Here is a 24,485-nt window from a genome sequence, read left to right on the forward strand (position 1 = left end):
TTTGGTCTCATAGACCCTTTTGGTCTTTAAAGAAGTAAATATAACTTTCTTTCTTTCTAGTCAATCTAATAACAGCAGAACAATCCATGTGGCGGCCTCCCTGTTTAAACACATTGGTGACTGAAATAACTCAATAACCACAAATAAGGACGTGAAAGAATGGTGATCCATACTGCAGAAGAACGTAGTTGACTATCAGCATCTTCATTCTCTTCTCCTGCACCCTCTGCTATAAGCCGCATTAGATCATGAGCCACTTTCGCAGGTACAAGATAACCTGCATGCTCAAAGACATGGTTCATCGTCTGTCCAACACGACGAAAAGAATTGGGATAGACACTAACAGGTCAATAATGCTTCCCAAGAAGACCAAAAATTCACAAACGAGAAAGGGCTGTATGAATGGAATTTAAGATCCAAGCACCTGAATAAACCATTGATTGCTGGGTGCAAAGCACTCAGCCAACTCTATGCAGCGAGAAGCTACTTCTGTTTTGTTATGTGAATCAGTTAAATTCTTCATGTAGCTGATCATGCGGTCCACAATGACCTCCACATTTGATGACCTTGTCATCTTGTACAAGAGCTCCAAGGTTTTCCGCTTCAGTGTATCATCTGGATCCTGCCAATGATAATAACCAACATGACTAACATAGCAGACCAGAACAAGAAGATGGAAAATTCAAAAGACCAGAACAAGAAGATGGAAGCACTTTTCTCAAACAACACAGTCACATCACAAACATCAACCTGATGTCAGAATATGCAGCGGAAATGATATCCAAACTTGGGTAGACAAGAGCAAGTAGACTGCAGAAAATAATCAGCACAAGAAACACAGAGAGATGTGTGTAAACTCTTCTCTATACACAAGATCCCGAAAGTACTGAATGAGAAAGTGGAGGAGGATGAAGGGCAATATATACAAACCCATGAGGGCAGTCGGCCAGCTCTAGAAAGTGCCCACGACTGAGTAAAATCCCACGACTGCTGAAAATAGCAGTCGGCCAGCTCCAGGGACCCCACGCCTAGACAGAACAAGTCGGCCAGTACTCCTACAGCCCACGACTGATACAGATGCAGTCGGCCAGCTTCAGAGTGCTCCTGGCATCAACTGGCAGCTCTCCAGCCACTAGAAAAAAATGGGAAAAATAGGGAAAAAATACGGGGAGTGTGGAAAAATGATATACGGGCGGGCACACCCACAACAGAGGCCCTGGTGTATACAAATAGACAGGAGATGACTTCTAACACCCCCTCTCAGCTCCTGGCTGTGTAACCAACCCCAGGGAGCTGGAGTGCCGCCTGAGCGTAGCCTGAGGTAGAGACTTCGTGAAGAGGTCCGCCGCATTGTCCTCCGTCGAACAATAAAGTAGCAAGATGTCACCCGCCAAGATCTTCTCACGAAGAAAAGGATACTGTATCTCTATATGCTTGGTCCGGGCATGGAAAACCGGGTTCCGAGCAATAGCTATACAACTCTGGTTATCACACTGGATGACTGTGGGCTCCCTCTGTGGAAACCCCATCTCGCCTAGCAGCCTCCGCAGCCATACAACCTCACAAGCAGCACCACAAGCAGCCCGATACTCTGCCTCTGTCGAAGAAAGGGCAATAGTTGGCTGCTTCTTGCTGCTCCAAGAAACCGCTCCTGAGCCGAGGGTAAAAGTGTATCCTGAAGTAGATCTCCTCGTGTCTGGATCCTCCCCAATCTGAGTCACTCCAACCTTGGAGCTTGACTCCATTCCCTCCTGTGTAAAAGAGTCCCAGATCCTTCGTACTCTGCAGATACCGCAAGATTCTCAATCCTGCGTCCCAATGAGTCTTCAATGGCGTCTGCATAAAAGAGCTCAACAGCCCCACGGAGAAGCTCAAGTCCAATCTGGTGTTCAGCAACCAGATCAATGAACCAACCAACTTCCGGTACTGCGAGGCATCAACTGGCTCACAAGGATATGTAACGGTTAACTTTGTGTTCGGGTCCATCGGCGAAGTAATAGGCTTGCAGTTCTCCATCCCAAAGGCCTCAAGCAACTCATGAACATACCGCTGCTGAGAGACGAAAAACCCCCTCTGGGTCTGCCAGATCTCCAATCCCAAGAAGAAGTGGAGTAAGCCTAAGTCGGTCATCTCAAACTCCTTTGACAAGGCAGCCTTCGTCACTCCAATGTGCTCCACATGACCGCCGGTGAGAATGAGATCATCCACATAAAGGATGATGAGTGTGACCATGCCGCGTTCCCGAAAGAGATACAGGTTCGGATCTGCAACCGATCTCTGGAATCCAGTCCGAATAAAGAAGGAATCAATCTTCTGATTCCAAGCCCTCGGAGCCTGCTTAAGACCATACAAGGCCTTACGTAACCTGTAAACCATCCCTTCCGATCCTGGAACAATAAAGCCTGGAGGCTGCTCAACGTACACCTCCTCCTGCAGGTCACCATTAAGGAACGCCGATTTTACATCCATCTGGTACACGGGCCACCTCTGAGAAGAAGCAAGGGCAAGAACGGTCCGAATCGTGGTCATCCGCGCTGTCGGTGCAAAGGTATCCTCGTAGTCGATGCCTGGCCGCTGAGCATAACCCTTAGCCACGAGCCTGGCTTTGTGTTTGTCCACCGACCCATCAGCCGCGTACTTGGTCTTAAAGACCCATTTGACACCAATGACTGACCGCTTCGACGGCCTCGGAACCAACTCCCAAGTGTTGTTCTTCTCGATGGCGTCAAGTTCCACCTGCATGGCTTCCCTCCAAGTATCCTGTGAAAGGGCTTCCTTTACGGAAATGGGCTCTTTATCCCGCATGATATGAGACATAAGAGCATAGTTCACCTGAAGAAGCTCCGCCGTGTTGCTTTTATCTCGAACTCGATGTGATCTTCGAGGGCCGTCCTCTGTGGTCCACTCGGAGGGTAGCTCCGTGACACCTATCTCCCGAAGGGTGTCTAACAACCACCTAGGTACTCGAACAGATCGTGGAGCCTCCTGTGATCGCGGGGGCTCAACTCCAGCTGCGGGCTCAACCTCCTGTGATGACTGAGGTGGATCAACTGGAGTGGTAGACTAGGAATCATCATCAGACTCTGGATCTCCAAGAAGTGGCGGCTCCTCGACAGTGGATGCTAGAACATGCTCGTCAAAGACCACATCCCGGCTGACAACAATCTCGTTCCTCTCTGGATCATACAACCTGTATCCCTTGGAAAGAGAGTTATACCCCACAAATACCAGCTTGCGGGACTTGGAGTCAAGCTTCCCCCTCTGCTTCTTCGGAATATGTACATACGCGTCACTCCCAAAGACACGAAAGTGCGAGACATCGGGTTTCCTGCCAAAATATGCCTCAAATGGAGTCATATGGGATACAGAAGTCGTCGGAGAGCGGTTAATGGTATGGACAGCTGTTGCCACAGCCTCACCCCAAAGTGGACGAGGAAGATCACGATGCTCCAGCATAGTCCTCGCCATCTCCACCACAGTCCTGTTCTTACGTTCAACAACTCCATTCTCCGAAGGCGATCCGGTATTGGCCAATTCCCTCTTGATGCCATGATCTGCACAAAACCGAAAGAATACAGTCGAGGAGAATTCCCCTCCTTTGTCAGCCCTGAGAGTCTTGACCTGAAATCCAGACTCTTTCTCCACCATCACGTGCCAATCCTTGAACCGAGCAAAAGCCTGGTCCTTCTGTGAAAGAAAGTAGACCCACGTGAATCTGGTACAATCATCAAGCAGCATGAAGTAGAGAGATCCTCCCAAGGATGGTATCTGCTGTGGTCCACACAAGTCAGTGTGAATCAACTCCAAAGGTTTCGAAGCCCGCCTAGAAGCCTGCTTCGGAAAGGATTCCCTGTGCTGCTTACCACGTATGCAAGAACTGCAGCGTCCTTGCCTACTACCAACATCTGGCAAGCCAACCACCATCTGGTCCCGGAAGGCGCGCCGCAAAGCATCCACATTTAAGTGGCCAAAACGAAAGTGCCACAAATCTCCGACCTGAGAGCCTGTCAGTGAGGAGAGTGCAGAGAGCTTGTAGATGCCGTTCTCCACACCGCCTTCCCAAACAACTTTGCCTGTCTCACGGTCCCTTAGAGCAACTGAATGCTCCTCAAATTCCACCCGAAAGCCAGTCTTGCATACTTCATGCACTGACAAAAGATGAAAGCCCAGAGCAGGGACATAAAGAACACGGGAAGCATGCTTGCCCCCCTTGCCGTCGGGAATGATCTCCATCCGGCCCTCACTATGAATCGGAATAGTGGAGTTATCGCCAATAAAGATACGACCTGACTGCCGTTTCAGATCCAGGAAGAAGTCACGGGATGGAGTCATGTGCCTGGAAGCACCACTGTCGAGAATCCATTCCCGGGTATCCTTTGCGGTGAAGCCAACTGCCTCCTCGCTCGAAGATGATGAAGCATCGGAGTCCACCATCTCCAAGTGCACAAATGCAGGAGTCTTCGCAGCTAAGGCTGAGGACTCAGCACTCTTCCCTGTCCGCTTAGGGCACTTCCTCCAGTAGTGGCCTTTCTCGCCACAATCATTACACGATCTTTCGGCCTTCAGCTTCTCTCGTTCTGGATCAAGCTTCTTCTCGGAAGACTTCTCCGGTGAAGCCTTCCCTTTGCCCTTGTTGGTATTACGGCCTTTCGACCGTTGGCCAGTTAAGGCCTCCGAACCTCCGCCGTGAGGAGGGTTCGTGAAACGTTCCTCCTGGTCCAAGACCATTGGCACAAGCTCCTCCCAAGTAATGGTGCTAAGCCTGCCACTAGTGATCAACGAGGAATAGAAAGCAGAATACTGACGGGGCAAGTGGGAAAGTAACGTGATGGCCATATCTTCAGATGATATCTCTTTCCCAGCTTGAAGGACTTCCTGCTGAAGGGCCTGCAGCTTGTTAATGTGCTCCCGCATCGTCGAAGACTTTGCAGGGTTCATAACCCGCATCTGCACTTCCAAGGATATCCGCTTCATGGGTGACACCCTGTTGTACAAAGAAGCCAAGTGCTCCCATATGCCTCTCGCCAGCGTCATGTGCTTCACATGGTTAATCATCTGTGGTGTGCAATTGAGGAATATAAACGACCGGACCCTGGCGTTGACACGGTCCCACATGTGTGCCTGTGTGATAATAAAATCAGCAAGATCATATGACTCCAAAACTGACTCCATCATGACCTTCCAGATGCCATAATTGGACCCGTCCAACTGACGATCCACTGGGAACGTGGGGAGAGTCGGAATCTTCACGTGCTTCTCAGCCATCTCGAGTAAATCTGCCATCTCGGAGAGTAACCTGAAAGGGTGGGTGGGTGGGAAAAAATCTGAAAATCAGAAAATATGCAAGTGGCTGTCCAGCCCCTCTGCCCGCCTTCCTCTTGCACCTTCACTTCCCGTTCAGCCCGAAACAGTCCACCGATCAGCAACCTGTTGCTCCCCATCTTGCTCAGAAAAACGCCCAAGATCTCCTAGAGCCTAGGGCTCTGATACCATGTCAGAATATGCAGCGGAAATGATATCCAAACTTGGGTAGACAAGAGCAAGTAGACTGCAGAAAATAATCAGCACAAGAAACACAGAGAGATGTGTGTAAACTCTTCTCTATACACAAGATCCCGAAAGTACTGAATGAGAAAGTGGAGGAGGATGAGGGGCAATATATACAAACCCATGAGGGCAGTCGGCCAGCTCTAGAAAGTGCCCACGACTGAGTAAAATCCCACGACTGCTGAAAATAGCAGTCGGCCAGCTCCAGATGCCCCACGCCTAGACAGAACAAGTCGGCCAGCACTCCTACAGCCCACGACTGATACAGATGCAGTCGGCCAGCTTCAGAGTGCTCCTGGCATCAACTGGCAGCCCTCCAGCCACTAGAAAAAAATGGGAAAAATAGGGAAAAAATACAGGGAGTGTGGAAAAATGATATACGGGCGGGCACACCCACAACAGAGGCCCTGGTGTATACAAATAGACAGGAGATGACTTCTAACACCTGATCCTAGCCTTGCCTTTGGTGCGAAATTAACAGACACTTTACACAAGCTCAAAATTAAAAGGTACACCAGCCCTCTACATGCAAATTGTAAACTTCATGCTATCACATCCCTGGGTTTACATATAAAGATATGTCCACAATGCCGATCAACACTTAACATGTATGAAGACCAAAAAAAATTTAATGCTAACACACTGTCGAGGTGCTAACTAGCAGTCAACCATGCAACCTAGCAGGCCGATCAGGCCAACCAGCAATTAGGGGCCGACATAAAGGCCATTTCTCCCTTTATTCCAGCATTCAGCATCCAGAAGTTTAAGGGTGCAGATAAGCAAGGATCAACTAGCAAAAAGGGATTGGGCCAGGAGTGTTTTCCACCAAGTTTCTACACATAGCAACACCAAATGGTGGATACTGTCAGTTTTTATAAAAACTCTGGTAATTGGCATGAAGAACTGGAGAGCCCCCTGCGTACCCCAAAACGCGCACACACACACAGGCACAGATCTGCGCCCCTTCCCCCCTGCACCTTCTCATCCCCCTGCCCATCTCCTTCACGCCTTTATCCGCCGCCACGTCCTCAGCCCTTCACCGCCTTGCCTCTGAGCCCTGCCACCAGCTTGCCATCGCCACCCTCCTCTCCTCCACTTGCCGCCGCATTCGCGCACAGGTGGTCCCCCCAATTCAGCCTCTTCCACCCAGCCCACTGCCCGCGCTCGAACCCAGGCGGCACTCTTGCACCCCTTGCCTCTTTCGTCCCTTCTTCCTTGCCGGTCTCCCTCGTGTGCCGCCCTTCCGCCTCACCCGTCCTCCTGCCTTGTGCTTCAGCCCGTCCGCCCGGCTTCCGACCAGCCTGCCTTCTTTTTCAGTTTCCCTGTTAATCCTCCACCTCGCCCTTCCTAGTCAGCTCCTGCCAGTGTTCTTTCAACAGGTGTCGACTTTCTCGTCTCATCCCTTCAGGAAGACTCAATGGTAGCCGTCCATCATCCCTGACCAAGGCCACTAAAGGCCCTGCCTAGGGTTAGCAGAGGCAGCTGGGCTATGGAGGGTTGTTGCTATGAATGGAGCTCCCATGAGTCAGGCCTCGAAGGGAAGTTCCAGGATCCAAGGATGCCCTCACGCTAGGATGCGGTGTGTGGACAAGCTTAATCTGATACCAGCAGCGGAAGTATCAATTAAGGATCCTATCACGCAAGTCTCACACTGCCTTCTGTATCTTGAGTTTCGCGAGTTTAGCAATTCACTTTTATGACTTCAAACTTAGAGAGAGAGAGAGAGAGAGAGAGAGAGAGAGAGAGAGAGAAACTGTACACCATATGGGGTCCCGAATTACCCTTTGAGGGGCCCCCTATCCCGTTATCGGAAAAGTATTTGCTTTATTACTTTGAAGAGACTGATTGTGGATTGACGATAAGCCAAACGCAAGATCTCGGAGGACCAAGAGTCAGGGGGCTGAACTGTAAACAGCTGTAGAAGCACCAATGATGACCAATCTCGAGCCTATGCACTCTTCCCAATGGAATGAGGGAAAGCTGCAAATCTGAAGCTGAGGTATGGGCTGATTGGGACTGTCTCTAGGCTGTGAATGAATGCTGAGTTTTACCTTCACCAAAGTGAAGTAGCAAAACGATGAAGATATGTATGCTGAAAACTACTCCTATGCTGAAAACGCAAGAAAATCTGAAGGCTGAATGCTATATGCTGATGCGTTTAGATCGATGAAGGCTGAATGTTCATGCGTCGATGCTCCTAGATGCTGAAGGATGAAACGCTGAGGGCTGAGGTGATGAATGCTTCAATCGCTTATGCTCCTTGTGCTGAAGGCTCCAATCGTTGAAGGCTTGCTTGTTGAATTATGATATGAATGATGGAATGATGCAAAGCGTGCCTATTGCACAAGTGCTGGTCGACTAGCATTTAATGCTGACCGACTATAGCATAAAATGCTACACGACTTGTTCATGTAAAATAATGATTTTAAATGCTGTAAATTATGGAAAAAATGCCAGATAAATGCTAATAAATATTCTAAAAATACTAGATGTTATTTGAAGGCTTCTGCAATGGTCTATATGTAATGGATGAATGATATGCAATATGCAGAGTGCTTTCTAATGCAAACCCTAAGGTTTCTACTAACTCTACATGCATGAATGAATCTCTTCAAATGGGTTAAGGGACTTGACTGACTGACTGACTTGCTAGTAGCTCGTGCCTGACTTATCCTAGACTGAGGATTACAATGGGGTCACGGCGTACGACACTTATCGTCCTAAAGAGTACTAATACTGTACAATGTTGCACTTATGATGATGAGCCATCTTGTCACCATGCACTACAGTGCAGAGTGCATGTGACATTCCCTCCTTGTTCATTGTCTAATGCATCACCCAAGGTCTCCTGCTCAACATGTGGCACATCAAGACCAATTTGAGTAGTGTTAGGTGGCTGAATTTCAGGAATTTCAGCATGATGTGATGGCTGTAAATGAGCCAAAGCGCGCTCTACATCATCAGTATGTGACCCAAATAAAGGCAACAATGTATCAAAGACATCTTCTGGTCCAATTGATGGCTGTTTTTGACATGAAAGCAATGGATGAGATACAAACTCATCAAAGATAACATCGCGAGAGACAATAATATTCTGCCATTCCATGCCTCATAAGCTATCATAGATTTCAAGGCTTTAATGGGACAACGTTTCAGCACATAGTTGGGACACATGACCACCTCAAGCCAAAATCTACTTGGTAAATCCTTTTCACGCATACACCCGGCCATTTACATAAATAAGAGTATGATTACGTCTCTCAGCAACACCGTTTTGCTGAGGAGTATTAAGGTATAGTACATTGATGAGATATGCCACGAGACTGCATAAGAGCTATGAACTCAATGGATAAATATTCCCCCCCTCAATCTGTACGCAAAGCAACAAGCTTATGGCCACAAGCATTTTCATCCAAGGGTAAAAAAGCATGGAAGGATGCAAACACAACGGATTTGACTTTCAAGCCATACACCCAAGTGAACCGAGTGTAGTCATCAATGAAGGTGACAAAATATAGATGTCCCCCAAGAGATTGACCCGCATGGGGCCACACACATCACTATGTACAAGCTCAATGGTCGAATAGCTCACACAGTGCCATCTTTGGGAAAAGAATGTCAGTGCATCTTCCCAAGTAAACAACCCTCACATACATGCTTAACAGGGAGTTGTAAACGAGGCAACTCATGAACCATGTTATGCTTTTGCAACTGCATAAGAGATGGGAAATAAAGGTGACCAAAGCGAGCATGCCACAACTCAGCGTCACGTAAAACTCAGTGTCACGTAAAACTCCACCTTGTACAAACCATTGCACAATGTACCGCACATGACAATAGAAGCTACATCTCGACGGTCATGAACTGAGCAACAGTGATTAAAAACTGAACTTTAAACCCAGTTTTAGCAAGAGCAGATACAGAGACGAGATTCTTACAAATTCCAGGTACATACAATGTGTCATGTAAAGTGAAAATGTCACCACTGCATGCTAGAAAAATCTACATTCTGCCTTTAATAGCATACGATACATTATTAGCACACATCACTATACCACCTTTAGGTGCATCCTGCAAAGTGGCAAACAACTTCTTACATGAAGTGATGTGCTTTGTAGCACCGCTATCAAAGTACCAATCAGTATCAAAAACTGACATACAAGAAGAAGGGATAGACAGATCACTACATGTGACAAGCAATGCATAGCCATCACGAGCCAAGTTGGCCTCTCCCTTAGTGTCATATGTGGCAGCAACCAAACCTTACTGCTTTTTCTTTTGCTCACTCGCAATACGCTTTTTGCATTCTTCAATGACATATCCAAGTTTTTTGCAATAGTTACACCGTTTCTTTTTGTTCCCACCCTCTTTTGACGCAGGAGGATCTCAACGGGGGCAAGTGCCTTGCCCTTAGGCTTAGCACTAGAAGATGTCCCATATTTTCCTTTGCCACGAAAAGAGGCTGCAAAGGCTTGATCTGCGACAATCATACTATTCCGGTTGGACCAAGATTGTTCTTCCCTGTAGCAAGAGAGCTACCAAATCATCAAATGTGTACAAATCTGAATTTCTCTTCATCAAGAGCCGAAGAGTAGTAGCAAATCCTTATAAGATTCAGGCAAACCATTGAGAACCGTAGAAACAAGTGAACTGTCAGGGTATCACCTCATCAATATTGATTAACTGCTCTCGCAAATCCTTAACACGGGTGAGAAATCCATCCATAGAATCAATATCACCTCATCAATATTGATTAATTGTCCTCGCAAATCCTTAACAGGGGTGAGAAATCCATTCATAGAATCACCCTCAATCATATGCTCCGTGTCAAGCTTTTTTCGGAGATAAGCTACATGAGCTTCATTGCGGATCTGATACAAATAGGCAAGTATATCCCATACATCCTTTGCAGAAGTACATGAACGGATATGAGAAATGACTTGTCGTCTACATGAGAGAGCAACCAATTCATGAGCTTACACATCTTTAGTATCCCATCTGAGTTGTTCCTGTGAAAAGGGATAGGTGTAGGCGGTGATCACTAGTTCCAAGAGTGGACCCCCCTGACGTGCTCTAAGTGCAGGACCAACAGGTCTTAACTCAGCACCAGATACATATACCCATAAATTCTTTGCAACCAGTACATGCTTCATCATATATGCCCACATGAAATAATTAGTCTCGTCAAGCTTGTTCTCGGCAGAGAGCATCCTGAATACATCATTATTAGCCATGACTCAAATCAAACTAACAATCTTCCCCAAGCAAATGTCACTACACAATGGACTGCAAACCCTCAATGTCCACTAAAAGGTAGCCTTCTGAGATGCCCAATGATTCACTGATGACAAGGACCTGCAAGTGTATTGAAATGACAGTATAGGGATAGAAAAGTTATCTGAATAGAGGCTTGATGAGCAAAAAAGACCCCAGTGATGGCTGTCGGAATGTCGTGTGTCAATGTCGAGTGCACGAAAAGAAAGCACGAGGAATGCCAGATTCAACCCACGGTTTAATTCAACTCTGTTTTGGGAAAAGCTGAAAATTTGCAGAAGGGTTTTGATGGCCTAAAAGGGCTCTGATTCTGGATTTCTTCCGCTTGAGAGTCGGAAAATGATCAAGAATACAAATGTGCAAAAATAGTGAAAAAGAATTCACTCTGAAAATCGGGCTATGCAATAGTGGCGCCACCGGGCGGAGCAAGCGGCTCAACCGGCGGAGCGGGCACGGGCACTGCTAGGGCGACGGAGGTGGAAATGCCCAAATCACACATTGATTTGGGGCTTCTTCAATTAGCGCCTGGGCGACTCCTTTGGCGTAGGCGGTGCTTTAGAGCAATGGACGAAGCAAGTGGTGGTTGCAAGCAGGTGGTGGCGATGGCTACAAGGCTACGCAAGGCAACAAGTGTAGGGCAGTGCCAGGCAACAGATCAGCACCGGGCAGTAGGGCGGCTCTTGGCAAGGAGTGTTGGCGCCGCACGACCAGTGTACGGGCTGCAAGGCTACTAGCCAATGAGCAGCTCTGATGTGTACATGTAGCACGGCGACTAGCTAATGAGCAGCTCTGATACCAATGTTGGGTCTGGGGAGTGATGGAACCTGCAAGGTGAACACACACAGACACACACTCGAACAGAGAACCTTGTGGAACCTTTTATAGATGAAGGCACACAAAAAAGCACACAAACACATAAAACATTTATTACATATCTTTTTCAGGGGGCATCCTGGGCAGAGGACCCATGACACTCACATGAAAACATAAATATTTGATAAATCTCCCAATTTGGGAGATGCTCCCCGCACAGTTCTTGCACACATGTGCACACACTCCTACTCTTCTGTTGATTCTGTCGATGAAGCCCTCGGCAAGAATGCCTCAGAAAAGAATAATGTCGATGTATCCCATGGGAACAACTGCTTACAGCATTTAGCCCATAACTCTCAAAACTGTAGGGAAGGAGTCTTCAATTTTGGGTTAAAAAGTCAAATTAGGTAAAAACCCCAATTGTGGGTTACAACCATAGTAGCAACGGAACGGGAACGGGAACGGGAACGGGAACGGAACGAAAGCACCACTAGGGGAACGGGAACGGGAAAAAGGGGGAACAGGAACGAGGGGGAACGACCTAGATAATTCCTAGAAATGACGATAAATCTTAACATACAATGCTCATTTATATAACCAAATCAGAGACACACTAAAGTCTAGTGCACCACAATTTGCATGGCTAGATACTAACACTGAATAGATCTCACAAGTCAAAATAAATTAGCCCACATCATACATGACATAAGTGACAAAAAGCACAAAATGTGCCCCACATGGCACAGCCTAGATAAAATAAACAATCCAAGTCCAAAGTCCAAGCCTCAAGGTGACATGCAAATAGTAAGGAGATATCATGCATGGCTACTGCCAGTGATGCCATCAAGGAGACTATCATCTATGTTATCCAAGAAAGCCATATCATCAAGACCAACATCTGCAGCATCCAAATCTTCAATCCCATCCTGACCAAGATCTGCAAGTCCATGTGTCTCCTCATCATCCAAGGACTCCTCATCAAGCAATATAAACTTCTCTGGTTTGGGAGAAGCCATATCACCAAGCAAGCGCAAATTAGCACTTACAAAAATCAAGTCATTGACTTGTTTTGTCCCAAATTTGTTCCTCTTCTTGGATGCAACATGACCGAACACACTCCATAGTTGCTCAATCGGAGAGGAGCTTGCACCTTGAGACAAGATCCTTACTGCCAATGATTGAAGCTGTGGTGTACGAGCCCCATAATCCTCCCACCATAAAGCAGTCCCTATCTTAAACCTATCTCTCTGTGCATCAGCCGATCCAAACCTTCCCAACTTGCTGCGATAAAATCCAAGTTGGTCTTTCACCAACCTTCGTTTATCTGCATCACGAACCTGCCTAGAAAGCACCGTCTCCCAACCATCCATCACCTCATCATCGGCCTCTTGTCCACATCCTTGGAACTCGGGATCCAAGACATACGCAACAGCATGCATAGGAGAATGATAACCATTCCATCGTGCTTCACATAATTCTCGAACCTCTGCATATTTCTCATCAGACAAGCCCATTTCCCCTATTTTCTCGATCATTCGGTCAGCCCCCTCATAAACCTTGCCAATGCATGGCTCCCGTCCATCTGCAATCCGCATCAAGCGCATGATCGGCTTCATCATAGCATTGATAGTGTTGACTTCATCCCAAAATGTGAAGTCTTGTATGGTTCTTGCAACCTCTATGCCGGCTCTTGACCGAGAAAGAGCCCATCCCAAAATGTGAAGTCTTGTATGGTTCTTGCAACCTCTATGCCGGCTCTTGACCGAGAAAGAGCCCATCCCATCCACTCATTACATACAACCAACTGCTTCAAAGGCAATTGCACTTTGGATAACCTCTTCATCATGAGAAAGTTATAACCAAAGCGTGTCTCTGAGTACTTCAAGAGATCCTTTTTGGGCAATCTCTTGCGGAATTCATTCAAAATAAACTAAAGGTTTTGAATGAAGCTTATTATCTCCTTGCCTTTTTGAATGTGTGGATCAAACCTTGGCAAGCTGCCAACATCCTTCAATAAGTTGCTCAAACAATGAGCAAAGCATGGACTAAATGTGATATGCGGATACCTGTCTTCAAGCTTAAGACCAGCTGCTCTATTTGTTGCCTCACCATCAACTAAGAACTGAATAACATTCTCTGGTCCAACTTTCTCAATACCTTCGGCCCACTCTTCCACAAGCTGATCTGCAGTTTTTCCAGTCCCAGAAGCATCATGTGAGGAAATGAATTGCATTCTTCCTCGAGAATAAGCAACCATGCCATGAATGGACCTTTTTCGAGTGTCACTCCAACCATCTGCAATAAGTCACACACCCTTCTTTGCCCAACTTTCATGCACAGACTCTAAAGCACATTCAATTGCAGCTTTCTCCTTTTGCAACAAGGTGGTGCGTAGTGTCTCATACGAAGAAGGCTTGTATGTTGGGCCATACCGTGCAATCTCCTGGACCATTTCAATGAAATATGGAGACCTGGCAACATTGAATGCTACATGATCATGATAAAAGAACCTTGCAACAGCTGCATCTACCCTCTCTTTCTTGCGAGGATCCCAAGCTGCTCCCAAGGTTTGCTGCTTGCCGGAACTTGCACCCATAGACTGCGAATCTTGGGAAAATGCAAAGCTCCCAAGTCCTCCATACTGTTGTCCATCTCCCAAGTGTACATCTTCCCCATGTCTACTGAAGTAAGATGCATCAATTGCCGGTTTCTTTCGTGCACATGCTTTCTCCTCTTCACTTGGGTACTTTGCCAAAAGCTCTCTACGCATTTCAGGTGTTGTCCCTGGGCATTTGTTCACTTGTACTTTTTCATTGTTTACATGGCATAGATGTGCTCTCACACGGTTTGCTCCTCCTGACTTCTCTTTGTTACATTGCTTGCATTTCCATCGTGTTGCACCTCCCTTAGATGAATACCTTTCTAGCCTTTCAACCTCGTCCCACCAAGTAGCATTCGAAGCCGATCGCTTTGAACCCGAGTAAGCCATGATTTCTGCAAATTCGGGCAAAAAGTTGAATAGACTTTCAAAGTTAACCATTACAGAGAAATGAGTCCTTTTTTTGTCTATTGTTTAATGGGGAGAGACTGTGCAGTCCAGATTGTGACATAGGTAATTTTTAAAACACCAAAAGTTCAAACAAAGAAAGAGAGAGAGAAGAAAGAGAAAAGCTTGCTGCCTTGCCTTCTAAAGATGTAAACTGTTGAACTTGAGTCTTGATCACTCTGTTGCACAGGGCCCAGGCAGATTGCACTGTTGCTGCTTGCAGGTTGGTACCAGGCACAGTGTTGAGAACTTGAGTGTACTACTGTTGTGGACTTGTAGTAGAATGTAGTCACTAGTGTGTACACTCAGCACTGTAGTATGTACACGGCAAGGGCTGCCTGGACTCTGGAGGCTGGGGCGACTGTAGTGCCTGGTACAGAACAGTACGGGCAGGCAGAACACTACGGGCAGGGCCTGCAAGCGACAGTAGTACAGCCTACACGACCACGGCCCACAGGTGACGGGCAGGCTGTAGGTGACGGGCATCGGGCAGGCTGCAGGTCGGCGACTACAGTACGGGCGTCGGGCAGTGAACTTCCGAAAAGCGACAGGCGAAAGGCGATAACCGTACGGGCGTCGGGCTTCTATTTTTTTTAAAAAAAATCCACGTCATCGTTCCCACGTGGGGGAACAGCAGCCCAACGTTCCATTTCACGTTCCACCAGCGTTCCACGGTCGTTCCCTGGCGTTCCACGTACGTTTCACCACCTCATCGTTCCTGACCCCCGTTTCCATCGTTCCCTTCATGCTGGCCATGGGGGAACGCGTTCCACCGTTCCCAATGGGGGGAAACAGGGTTCCCCTGCTACTATGGTTACAACAGCTTCAAATTGTGGGTTACAACAGCTTCGAATTGTGAGGCAAATTATGGATTATACAAAAACCGGATCCACATGGAGGCCAGGATACGTGCCCATCTGGCACGGCTTCACCCCAGGACTGACAATGATTACTCTCCATCGAGACCCACACCGAAGACTCTTCAAGTGGAGGGCAGTTCCGACAGTTTTGCTTCCCACCGCTCTTAGTTATGCAGATTGTCTCATGGAACATTCGAGGTTTGGGAAACCCACAGTGCTTTCAAAGGCATGGTGTCCTTAGAGAGGGGCTTCATAGAGCAACAGTTGGTGGACCCCTTGACATTCTCTTCATTCAGGAGCACCATCTTTCAGAGGGATGTACCCACCGATGCGGAAAGATCTTACAAGGCAGGAGTCACACCTTCTGGTCCCACTCTTTTGGTCCCTCCAAGACACAGGGTGGAGTTTGCCCATCAATGAGCAGCTTTTTCCGACAATGGTCAACCCAAGCACCATTGTTACTGAACGAGCTCAGTGGGTGACCATCAAGATTGTGTGGGCTTCCTGAATGTATACGTGCCGAACGCTGCAACAGGCACAGCCACCTTCTAGAGTACAATTCGTCAATCTCACAAACAGATTTCTCGTGTACAGGTGGGGATTTTGACATGCTAGAGTCAGCCGATGACAGACTCGGAGGTGGCATGCCTACAGTATCAGGTACAGAGTACTCGGAATGGGAGGAGTTGATTTTGGCTCTCAGGGGACAAGACCTTGGGCATCTTCCAGAGTTTGGCCGGCACTTTGTGTTTCTCCACATCTAACAGAAGGAGTACCATCCCTAACCTATCCAGATTAGATCGGTTCTATGTAGATGAGTGGGATTGTGGTCGTGGTGGCATGATTGGTATTTGGCTGACAGTACTTTTTCCGACCATGCACCGGTTATTCTTCTCTCCCTAGATGACCTCTCAAAGTAGAATAGTAGATGACCCCTCAAAGTAGAACAGATGTGAGTACCCAGATTCCAAATAGCCTCATCCAGGACCCTAAGATTTGCAGTAGGATAGAGGGGATTTGTAAGAAGCTAGATTTTCACTCAGGAGCAGCCGAGGCGCCCTGGATGTAGACCTTGGTGAGATTAGCAGTCTATTACATTATTCGCACGGATCTTGGTTCTCTACAACGGCTGCACAGTGGATTGAGAGTCAACTAGCTGTCGAGCTCAGATTCATACATGAGCGGCAAGTGAAGTACAAATGCCATGCCAGAGCCTCTTTTTGGATGCAGGCAAGACACAAGGTCACTGGAGACAAGGTCGCTGCAGCCTCTTTTTGTAAAGCCAGCAATCCATAGACCCATACTCACATGGTCAATGGAAATGAGTTGTCATACCAAACCATTACCATAACTCTACCACATGCTCCATGCTGGCCACACCTTGGAGTAGAGGTGGACTTATAGTTTATCAACATTTCGATGTAGATAGAAAAATCCATAAAAGCATCATATCCATGAGATATCCAAATATTTCTTCTCTATCAACTCGGACAGATTCGTCCATAGAAATTGCTGGCAAAGCCCAATATCTATACATATCTCGTCCAAGAAAGAAATCTCCATAGATACATCCAAATAATCCATGAACATGGTCCATAGTTCAAATTACAATCACTTCCATAGAGTAATGCATCATATCCCATCCGTGGACGATCATAAGAAACCATATAGCAGCCATATAGATCAAGCTCATCAATGCTTTCCTGAAACACACTCAAGAAAACATACCATTTTCTCCTTGCAAAGATACAAGGGTAAGGCATTCAAAAATCTCATATAACAATCTTGCAAGAAAAAGAAAGGAATACTTAGCTTTTCTTGGCCAATTCGTCATAAAGCCCATTAGATGTATCTCCATACAAGTTGTCTTGAGCTCGATGAAATAATCCATGAATACCCAGCATGCATAATAAAGCCGATTCAATGCTTCCAAGATAGATTCCACAAATCCACGAATCCATAAGCATGTTGACTTATGCTCATGCTTTTGACGCATGATTGCTCCCATAAGTGGATAGGCTAACCGTGTTTAACTACACTAATAGTCAATGTTTATACCCCAACAAGATCGTCTTCACACAAGAGTGTGAAAGAGGCAATGCTTTGATACCAATGAAACTTCCGGAAGGCTTGGGGGTTTCGCAAAACACTTGACCATTAATGCAATTAAACACTGAAATTGGCCACAGCCTTAAACATATGCCACTTAATCCACAAAACTATAAAAGAGAGATGTGCCCAGTTGACACCGCATAGAGGCCGGAATGGGCCGACCCCCCCGCCCCCCTCACCCCTCGGAGTATTTTATTACCCAAGGACAAAATATCATGTACACCCTTTGAGGGCCTTACTCTCCCCATGGGAGATGCTAGATTATCCAAATACAAATGCCATAACATAGCACAGCACAAGGCAACAATTCAGCCGGTACATAGGCATTTGAAATGCTAAGCCAACAATATAATCCCTATACTTTGGTGTGGATACTAATTCTTTCCTAAAAACCACGGGTCTTTATGCAATAGAGCTAGTGCAATCAGTACAGCCTTCCATTCAGCTGGTACAACAAAATCATGGGCTGGTACAATAGGTACAGAATCTGAAACAGCAGGTATAGTCCCCCATTCAGCCAGTACAACAAGTGGCAGCCGGTACATCGACTGGTACAGCAGGTACAACGATTGGTACAGTAGGTACAAGGGCTGGTGCAGCTTGTACAGCAAGTACAAAGGCTGGTACAGCAAGTACAAAGGCTGGTACAACTGGTACAAGGGCTGATACAGCCAGTACAAGGGCTGGTACTACCCTCAAATCAGCCGGTACATCACTTGATGCAACTGGTATAGTACATAAATCAACCGGTACAGCCATCAAGAGGCTATAGAAATAGAGAAACCTTCTATTGAGGGGAGTGAAGGAGTGTAGGAACTCTCCAAAAAGTGTTGTAGACAAGAATGCAAGCAACCATCATAGTGGAGGCTAGTATGCAGCAAGAGAGCCTCTCTAAGTGAGGCTAGTATTTTAGAATTTATGCATCTCAGTGTATTTGGGGTTGTCCCATTTATTGGTTATTATAGTCTTTTTTCTCCTATTTTAGGAGTCGTGGAGCTGGCGGCCACTCTAAATGCAATCGGCCAGCTTCCACAGTGCACACTACACTATAAAAGGAGTCTCCCCACTGTCACTTTTCTATCCATTCCTTGCACAAGTTCAGCATTCTCTTGCTGGCTATTGCCATTGTAAAGCTTCAAGCTATTATAAAAGGTGATCTTGTCCACAAGCTCTCTCCACTCTCTCTCTAGTTTTGTTTATGCTTCCACCTATGCATTCTCCAACATGGTATCATTCGCTTAGGTTCAGGCTGCTCGATCCTTCTGCAAACTACTCCCCGTCTTCTATTCTGCTGTGCGTTTTGCTTCCATAGCTTCTTCGGCTGCAAATCAACATATTCAGTTGCTGTCTTTTACTGCCTTGCTGCGTTTTTTGGTCCAGCCAGCCCTCTTGCTGCTGTTGGCCAGCCCTACAAGCTGTGTTTTGCTCTTCAGAAGCAAGTGTTGGAGTTATTGGCTGCGTTTTCTGTTTTCAGCATTAGTTGTGGTGAGCTTCTTGCGTATGGAGTTGCCAGACAAGTGGTTGTACATCTTCTTCTTCCTCCACGAATCCTTACCCTTCCAATAGGAGGTTCCCGGTAGTTTCTTGGATTGTTTTGCTGCTGTCCGACCTTTGTCTCTCTCACGTTTGAGAGGGGGCTGTTTGGTTCTAGAGCCTCGCTTCGTTGGAAAGCACTTGAGAGGAGTCTTTGAGACCTGTTGATGTGGATATGGCTCCCCCCCTTACGAACAAGGATGACAAGTTGAAAGGACCCAACTATGCCCATTGGAAGCTTCAAATGCGGATCTGGTTCATCCACAAGGGTTTGTGGGATATTGTTCAGGGCACTGAGAGGAAGCCCGAGCATCCTCAGAACTCTAGGAGGTGGACTCAAGATCAAGAGGATGAATTCGTTGCGGAATTACAAGACTGGGAGAATCAGGATTCAAAGGCGCATTCAGTGCTTGTGCGGACCATCACAGAGGAGATCTCACCGGCCATGCAAACTCTCACCAGTGCTCATCATGTATGGTCTAAATTGGAGGATCTCTTTGCTCGAGATTCGTCGATGAGAGAAGCGACCTTGCAAGGCAGCTCTACGGTTTGTTATTCCCTGAAGGCAGTTCCATGCAATCGTTTCTCATGAACGCCAAGGTTATCCACGACTAGTTACTGCTATGGGTGCTGTTTGTCCTCTACTCTGCTAGCTGCACTTATCCTCACCAAGATTCCCCCGGACTATGATGTGATTTCTCGATCTTTGAGGTGCCAGGTCACATCCACTCAGTTGGATTTTGATGATCTTAGCTCCCTACTCTTGAAGGAGTCGTCCATTCTCATTTCACAGGGTAAGTTGAAGGTGTCAATCAACAGTTCTGACCAGGCACTTTCCTCCATTCAGAAGAAAGGTCGGAGTTGCTGCTTCTCTTGCGGGAAGAGAGGACATCTGTCCAAGAAGAAGAACAAGACCAAGGGCAAGGCTTCATCTCAGAGAAAGGGCAAAGACACGACAAACGATAGTGATACAGATTCTAGTACCACTTCTAGGGCTCCCATGGCGCTTCCGGCTCAAGGGGACCCAGATGGTGTACTTCTCTAGTACACATGCAGTCCTCCCCCATGTGCTTCCAGCCAGAGGAGGCTTGTGGGCAGGAGAGGGGGCTGATTACATCTCCACTTACTAGTGCATGGGGACCGTGATTCGGAGTTCCAAGCATTAGACATCTGGCAGGACATGGTTATGTGTAGCAGAGATTATGAACTGGATCTGTTCCGTGTTCATTGTTCGAGGCTTTTGGGACATGATGTGTTTTCCGTGCAGTGTTGAGGATTATGGGTGCGGTGTATCCAGCAACTCATCATCTATTCTTGGAGTTCACTGCACACTTGTGTGGGAATTCGTAGCCAAGCAAAGTTCCTTGTTATTCCTGGTGGCATTTTGTTTCGAGGAAACAGGTTCGCGGGTGCTCTCTCTGAGGTGATTCCAGTATTCGCGGTGCTAGAGGGTCCATGGTTGCATCTCCATCAACTTATCTTCTTCAGACTCGTGCACACTATGGGCTGCAGAGGGGATGTTAGAATTTATGCATCTCAATGTATGTATTTGGGGTTGTCCCATTTATTGGGTATTTTAGTCTTTTTTCCTCTATTTTAGGAGTCATGGAGCTGTCAGCCAGCTCTATGAGTAGTCGGCGGCGCCAGCCAGCTGCCACACTACACTATAAAAGAAGTCTCCCCACTGTGCACTTTTCTATCCATTCCTTGCACAAGTTCAACATTCTCTTGCTGGCTATTGCCATTGTAAAGCTTCAAGCTATTATAAAAGGTGATCTTGTCCACAAGCTCTCTCTACTCTCTCTCTAGTTTTGTTTATGCTTCCGCCTATGCATTCTCCAACAGTATGCAGCAAGAGAGCCTCTCTAAATGAAGAGAGAGGGCTCCAATTTATAGATTTGGGCCTCCCATGAGTGAAAATGGAAAGAGAAGGCTATGATGACAAGTGAAGGGTGATGCAAGAGCTGAAGTGACAACTTAGAGGCCACTTGTCTCACTTTGATCCACTTTCTTGCCACATGTCCCAATCTAAGAGATGGGTCCTTCCATAAACTTTATCTCTAAAAATATCCCTACTGGTAGCCCATCTGTCATAGGTACTTTGGCAACTCTTGTTATTTGCTGAATTCCAAATGTAATGACGTAAACAAAAATTCATCGGAGTCAAGCCAAGAATAGGAACTCTCTTAAATTTTAGGAGTGTGCTCCTTTGTATTCCAGGATAATCCCCCATTCCCAAAGCTTGTACTTTCCAAATATTTAGACGTCCTGGAGTCCATAAGACCCCTTTCATACTGGGAAATGTCCAGGCTAGTGACAGTCTCCACGTACTAGTCTTAGATTGGAGATCATCACCAGAAAGGCTACATTCCATATATGGGGGGCCCATTCTCGCAAGGCCATGGAGGGTACTCTCACCCCTCCAACTGAGTCCATCTGCTCCATTTGGATTGACATCATTCATACCCACCGCGCTCATTGGGGGAAGCTTCAAGGCAGGTCAAATCGCATGCATAGATGGCAAGAGATCTTCTTGCACACATGGCACACTGGTCCCTTTCTCCCTAATTAGGCCAGCGAGATTACTTGGCATTACACACCACCGTTGCACCCCCCCCCCTCCTCTTTGTATGAGGTAGTTCCCCTCCAAGAACGGCCCTCCCCAGTTTGTTTTTTTTTTCCTCTTATGAGGGTTCTGAGCATGTACATTTAGCCCTCGGGCTGCTGTTTTTTAACTAATAGAAGGATCTCTTTCTTGGAGAAAAAAAAAGGGAATGGACCAGAGGCTGCCAGCGTTTGTCCACAAGCAATAGCAAATTTAAGGTTTTCTTACGACGACCTGTTCCATGTACCTCTAGACAGTCAATCACAGCTAGTTGATGCTCCTCAGCAAAGTCTGGATTGATCTTTATGATCCGACCAAGTGCATCAATGCCCATGTACTTCAAGTTGTGACTTTCATTCTGCAATCGCCAGACACCACACATTATCAGCACAGATATGGCCCAAAGAAATGATTTCTTTGTGATTGTAAAACGCAACATACCTTCAGAAATCTGGATGTCTGCTCAGCTGCAGACTCCAAGAGCTTGGTGTTGGGATGAATGGATGTGATTGTGGAGATGCATTCATAGATTAATGCATTTCCTATATTGCTACTGGGCTCTGCTTTCCTCAAGACATCACCCAGAACACTGTACATACTCTCACTTGCCTTCTTATCTCCTGTACCGAGTACAGCCAGAATTTTCAGCAATTTTATCTGCGACCAGAAACACCATGAAAAAAATGTTCGAAGTATTTGGATCTTAGGTGTCCATGACTTGCAAAAGCAGAAGCTGACAGATACTGGCATTTTTTGACATAGTGCATTTCCTATTAGAGATATAAAAGGATACCTGTATAAAAGGAGCTGGAGCACTATGGTAATTGTATGGTTTTGGTAACCTATGTTCCAACACTTGCTTTACGATGCTAACAAAGCTAGATGTAAGATTCTTATATAAATGCACATCCCCTGAGATGAAGTCGAAGAGTGCACATAAAGATGCACTCATCACACTCGGATCATTATCACACAAAATCTGTCATCATAACCCATGCAAAGCCATGAGTTGCACGCTTCCAAGTAAAGAAATACAAAAACTGAAACCACAGCCCAGTACCAGGCTCTCCATGACCAACTACCTCAACACATAATATATATGTAATTCTTGACACAACCTTGTACAAAAGGGATTGACTTGCAGAAACAGCACCTTTCTGAACTTGGGCACCAAATGTGAGACTGTCAATGGAGATCTCTGATGAAACCTATGCAAAGCCATGACCGCCTTCTTCCGCACAAGCTCTTTCTGATGCCCTAGCAGTTGCACCACCTGTGGCAGGACTGCGGGAATGGTCTCTTCATTGATAAGCCTGCAAACTGCAGTGAGGGCAGCGCAGCAAACTAGATAGTTATCTGACTGCAGATCCTTCTGTATGGTATTGACGATTAGGATGATCAGATCATGATCCTCGTTAAGGAATAATGTAACTGCAAGGTATCCTGTTTTTTTCAATAGAAGATTGTCATCATTAGTCATCTTTACAGCTTGTATGTATCCAAAAGAAGCATCGTGACCAAGCATCTCCACATAGACAAGACGGATAATGTATTCCTTCATCCTCTTACGCGGCACATCTGGCTTTGCTATTTTCTTCTTCAAGGTCTCAATTTCCTCAGTCACTATCCTCTCCTCCTCTGCTTTTGATTTGGCCTCCCCGATCGCCTTAACGAGTTCAAGAAACTCCTTTGATGACCCTTGGGAGCCCATTCCGAGCTCCCTACCAATATTCTTTAACTGCTCCAGTGTGAATAAGTCACCAATGTGGTGAAGAAATAAAAGAGTCCAAAGGATCACACAAAAACCTTGAGATGTGTGATGTGATTGCAGGACGATAGCCTGCAGAAGCTTGTTTATGTGATTCCTTGTACAAGCAGGTAGTAAACAGAGAGGTCGATCCTCCGAAAGCAGAATCAAAAACCTAATTTGAGCCTATTCTGGTACGATCTGTGCAGAGGAAACAATTCTCAGAGCTGAAACAGCAAACAAATCCCCTTCTCCCACTTCCAATTGGTGGAGAGATGACATGAACGCATAGACAGCACACAAATGCATCATACATGTGCAGACGGTGCTTCTGGTAACACTAATTCAGCCCTTAAAGCCTTGCAGAGGTCCCTCCAATTAGCACGAGAGTATCGTGCTTCGGCGAAAAGAAGGAAGTATAAAGCTTTTGCGCGATGGCGTACGCCATCGAGCGACGTGTCACCTGAGGCAGAATGAAACGAGTAGCCTCCTACGCCCGTCAGAATTCCGTGACAAGCACTCGTCGTCTCTCTTCAACTAAATCAATTAAATTTTGAACTTCGAATTCTGTGGTCATATGCTTCATCCGAGCGGTTGATGTGATGTGATTCTCTCTCTCTCTCTCTCTCTCTCTCTCTCTCTCTCCATACACATCACAGCCCCAAGAGAGGATTGCCACAGGTATCTCAATAAGAGTAGCACCTGATATTTTTTTTTAATCCTAAGGTACGTGAAGTGGGTGCCTCTCCTCAGGACTAAGTGCCACGGGGTCTTAAAGACCCTTGTCAGATGATATCAATGGATGGCATTGATCAATAACCGCGATGCCTTTTTGGGCCCGTCGGATAAAGTAAACTAGGGTCAGTAAACTAGAGCCAGTAAACTAGGTTACTAAGCGATCATAATTTACTTCTTAGTTTACTAAACAGGCATAGTTTACTTCTTAGT

General features: G+C 46.4%; 2 protein-coding genes across 4 annotated transcripts in view; both read right to left on the reverse strand.

Annotated features, from left to right (window-relative positions):
* LOC147636551 (AP-4 complex subunit epsilon-like) overlaps nt 1–24,149 on the reverse strand; it is a 48,645-nt gene extending 24,496 nt beyond the window's left edge. The window contains exons 1-7 of one of the 3 annotated variants that reach the window (XM_086799966.1): nt 23,852–24,149; nt 22,944–23,738; nt 22,584–22,769; nt 22,232–22,447; nt 22,038–22,148; nt 425–622; nt 174–305 (exon numbers count right to left, since the gene is read on the reverse strand). In XM_086799966.1, coding sequence (XP_086656092.1) covers nt 174–305; nt 425–622; nt 22,038–22,148; nt 22,232–22,447; nt 22,584–22,769; nt 22,944–23,501 — 1,401 coding nt within the window. In that variant the 5' untranslated portion in view covers nt 23,502–23,738; nt 23,852–24,149. Of the gene's footprint in view, nt 1–173; nt 306–424; nt 623–22,037; nt 22,149–22,231; nt 22,448–22,583; nt 22,770–22,943 lie in introns of all 3 variants that reach the window. The other 2 variants (XM_086799965.1, XM_086799967.1) reach the window with 2 other exon arrangements.
* LOC147636552 (uncharacterized) lies at nt 12,176–14,623 on the reverse strand. The gene is made up of 5 exons (XM_086799922.1): nt 13,948–14,623; nt 13,739–13,818; nt 13,623–13,631; nt 13,379–13,525; nt 12,176–13,310 (listed from the first exon to the last, which is right to left on the reverse strand). The coding sequence occupies exons 1-5, from the start codon at nt 14,621–14,623 to the stop codon at nt 12,450–12,452; spliced, it is 1,773 nt and encodes a 590-aa protein (XP_086656048.1). The 3' UTR covers nt 12,176–12,449.
* Nucleotides 24,150–24,485: the final 336 nt, after the last annotated feature.

The sequence above is a fragment of the Cibotium barometz genome, chromosome 7 (genome assembly GCF_041138505.1).
Source record: "Cibotium barometz isolate CiBa-2024 chromosome 7, ASM4113850v1, whole genome shotgun sequence".
Lineage (NCBI taxonomy): Eukaryota > Viridiplantae > Streptophyta > Polypodiopsida > Cyatheales > Cibotiaceae > Cibotium > Cibotium barometz.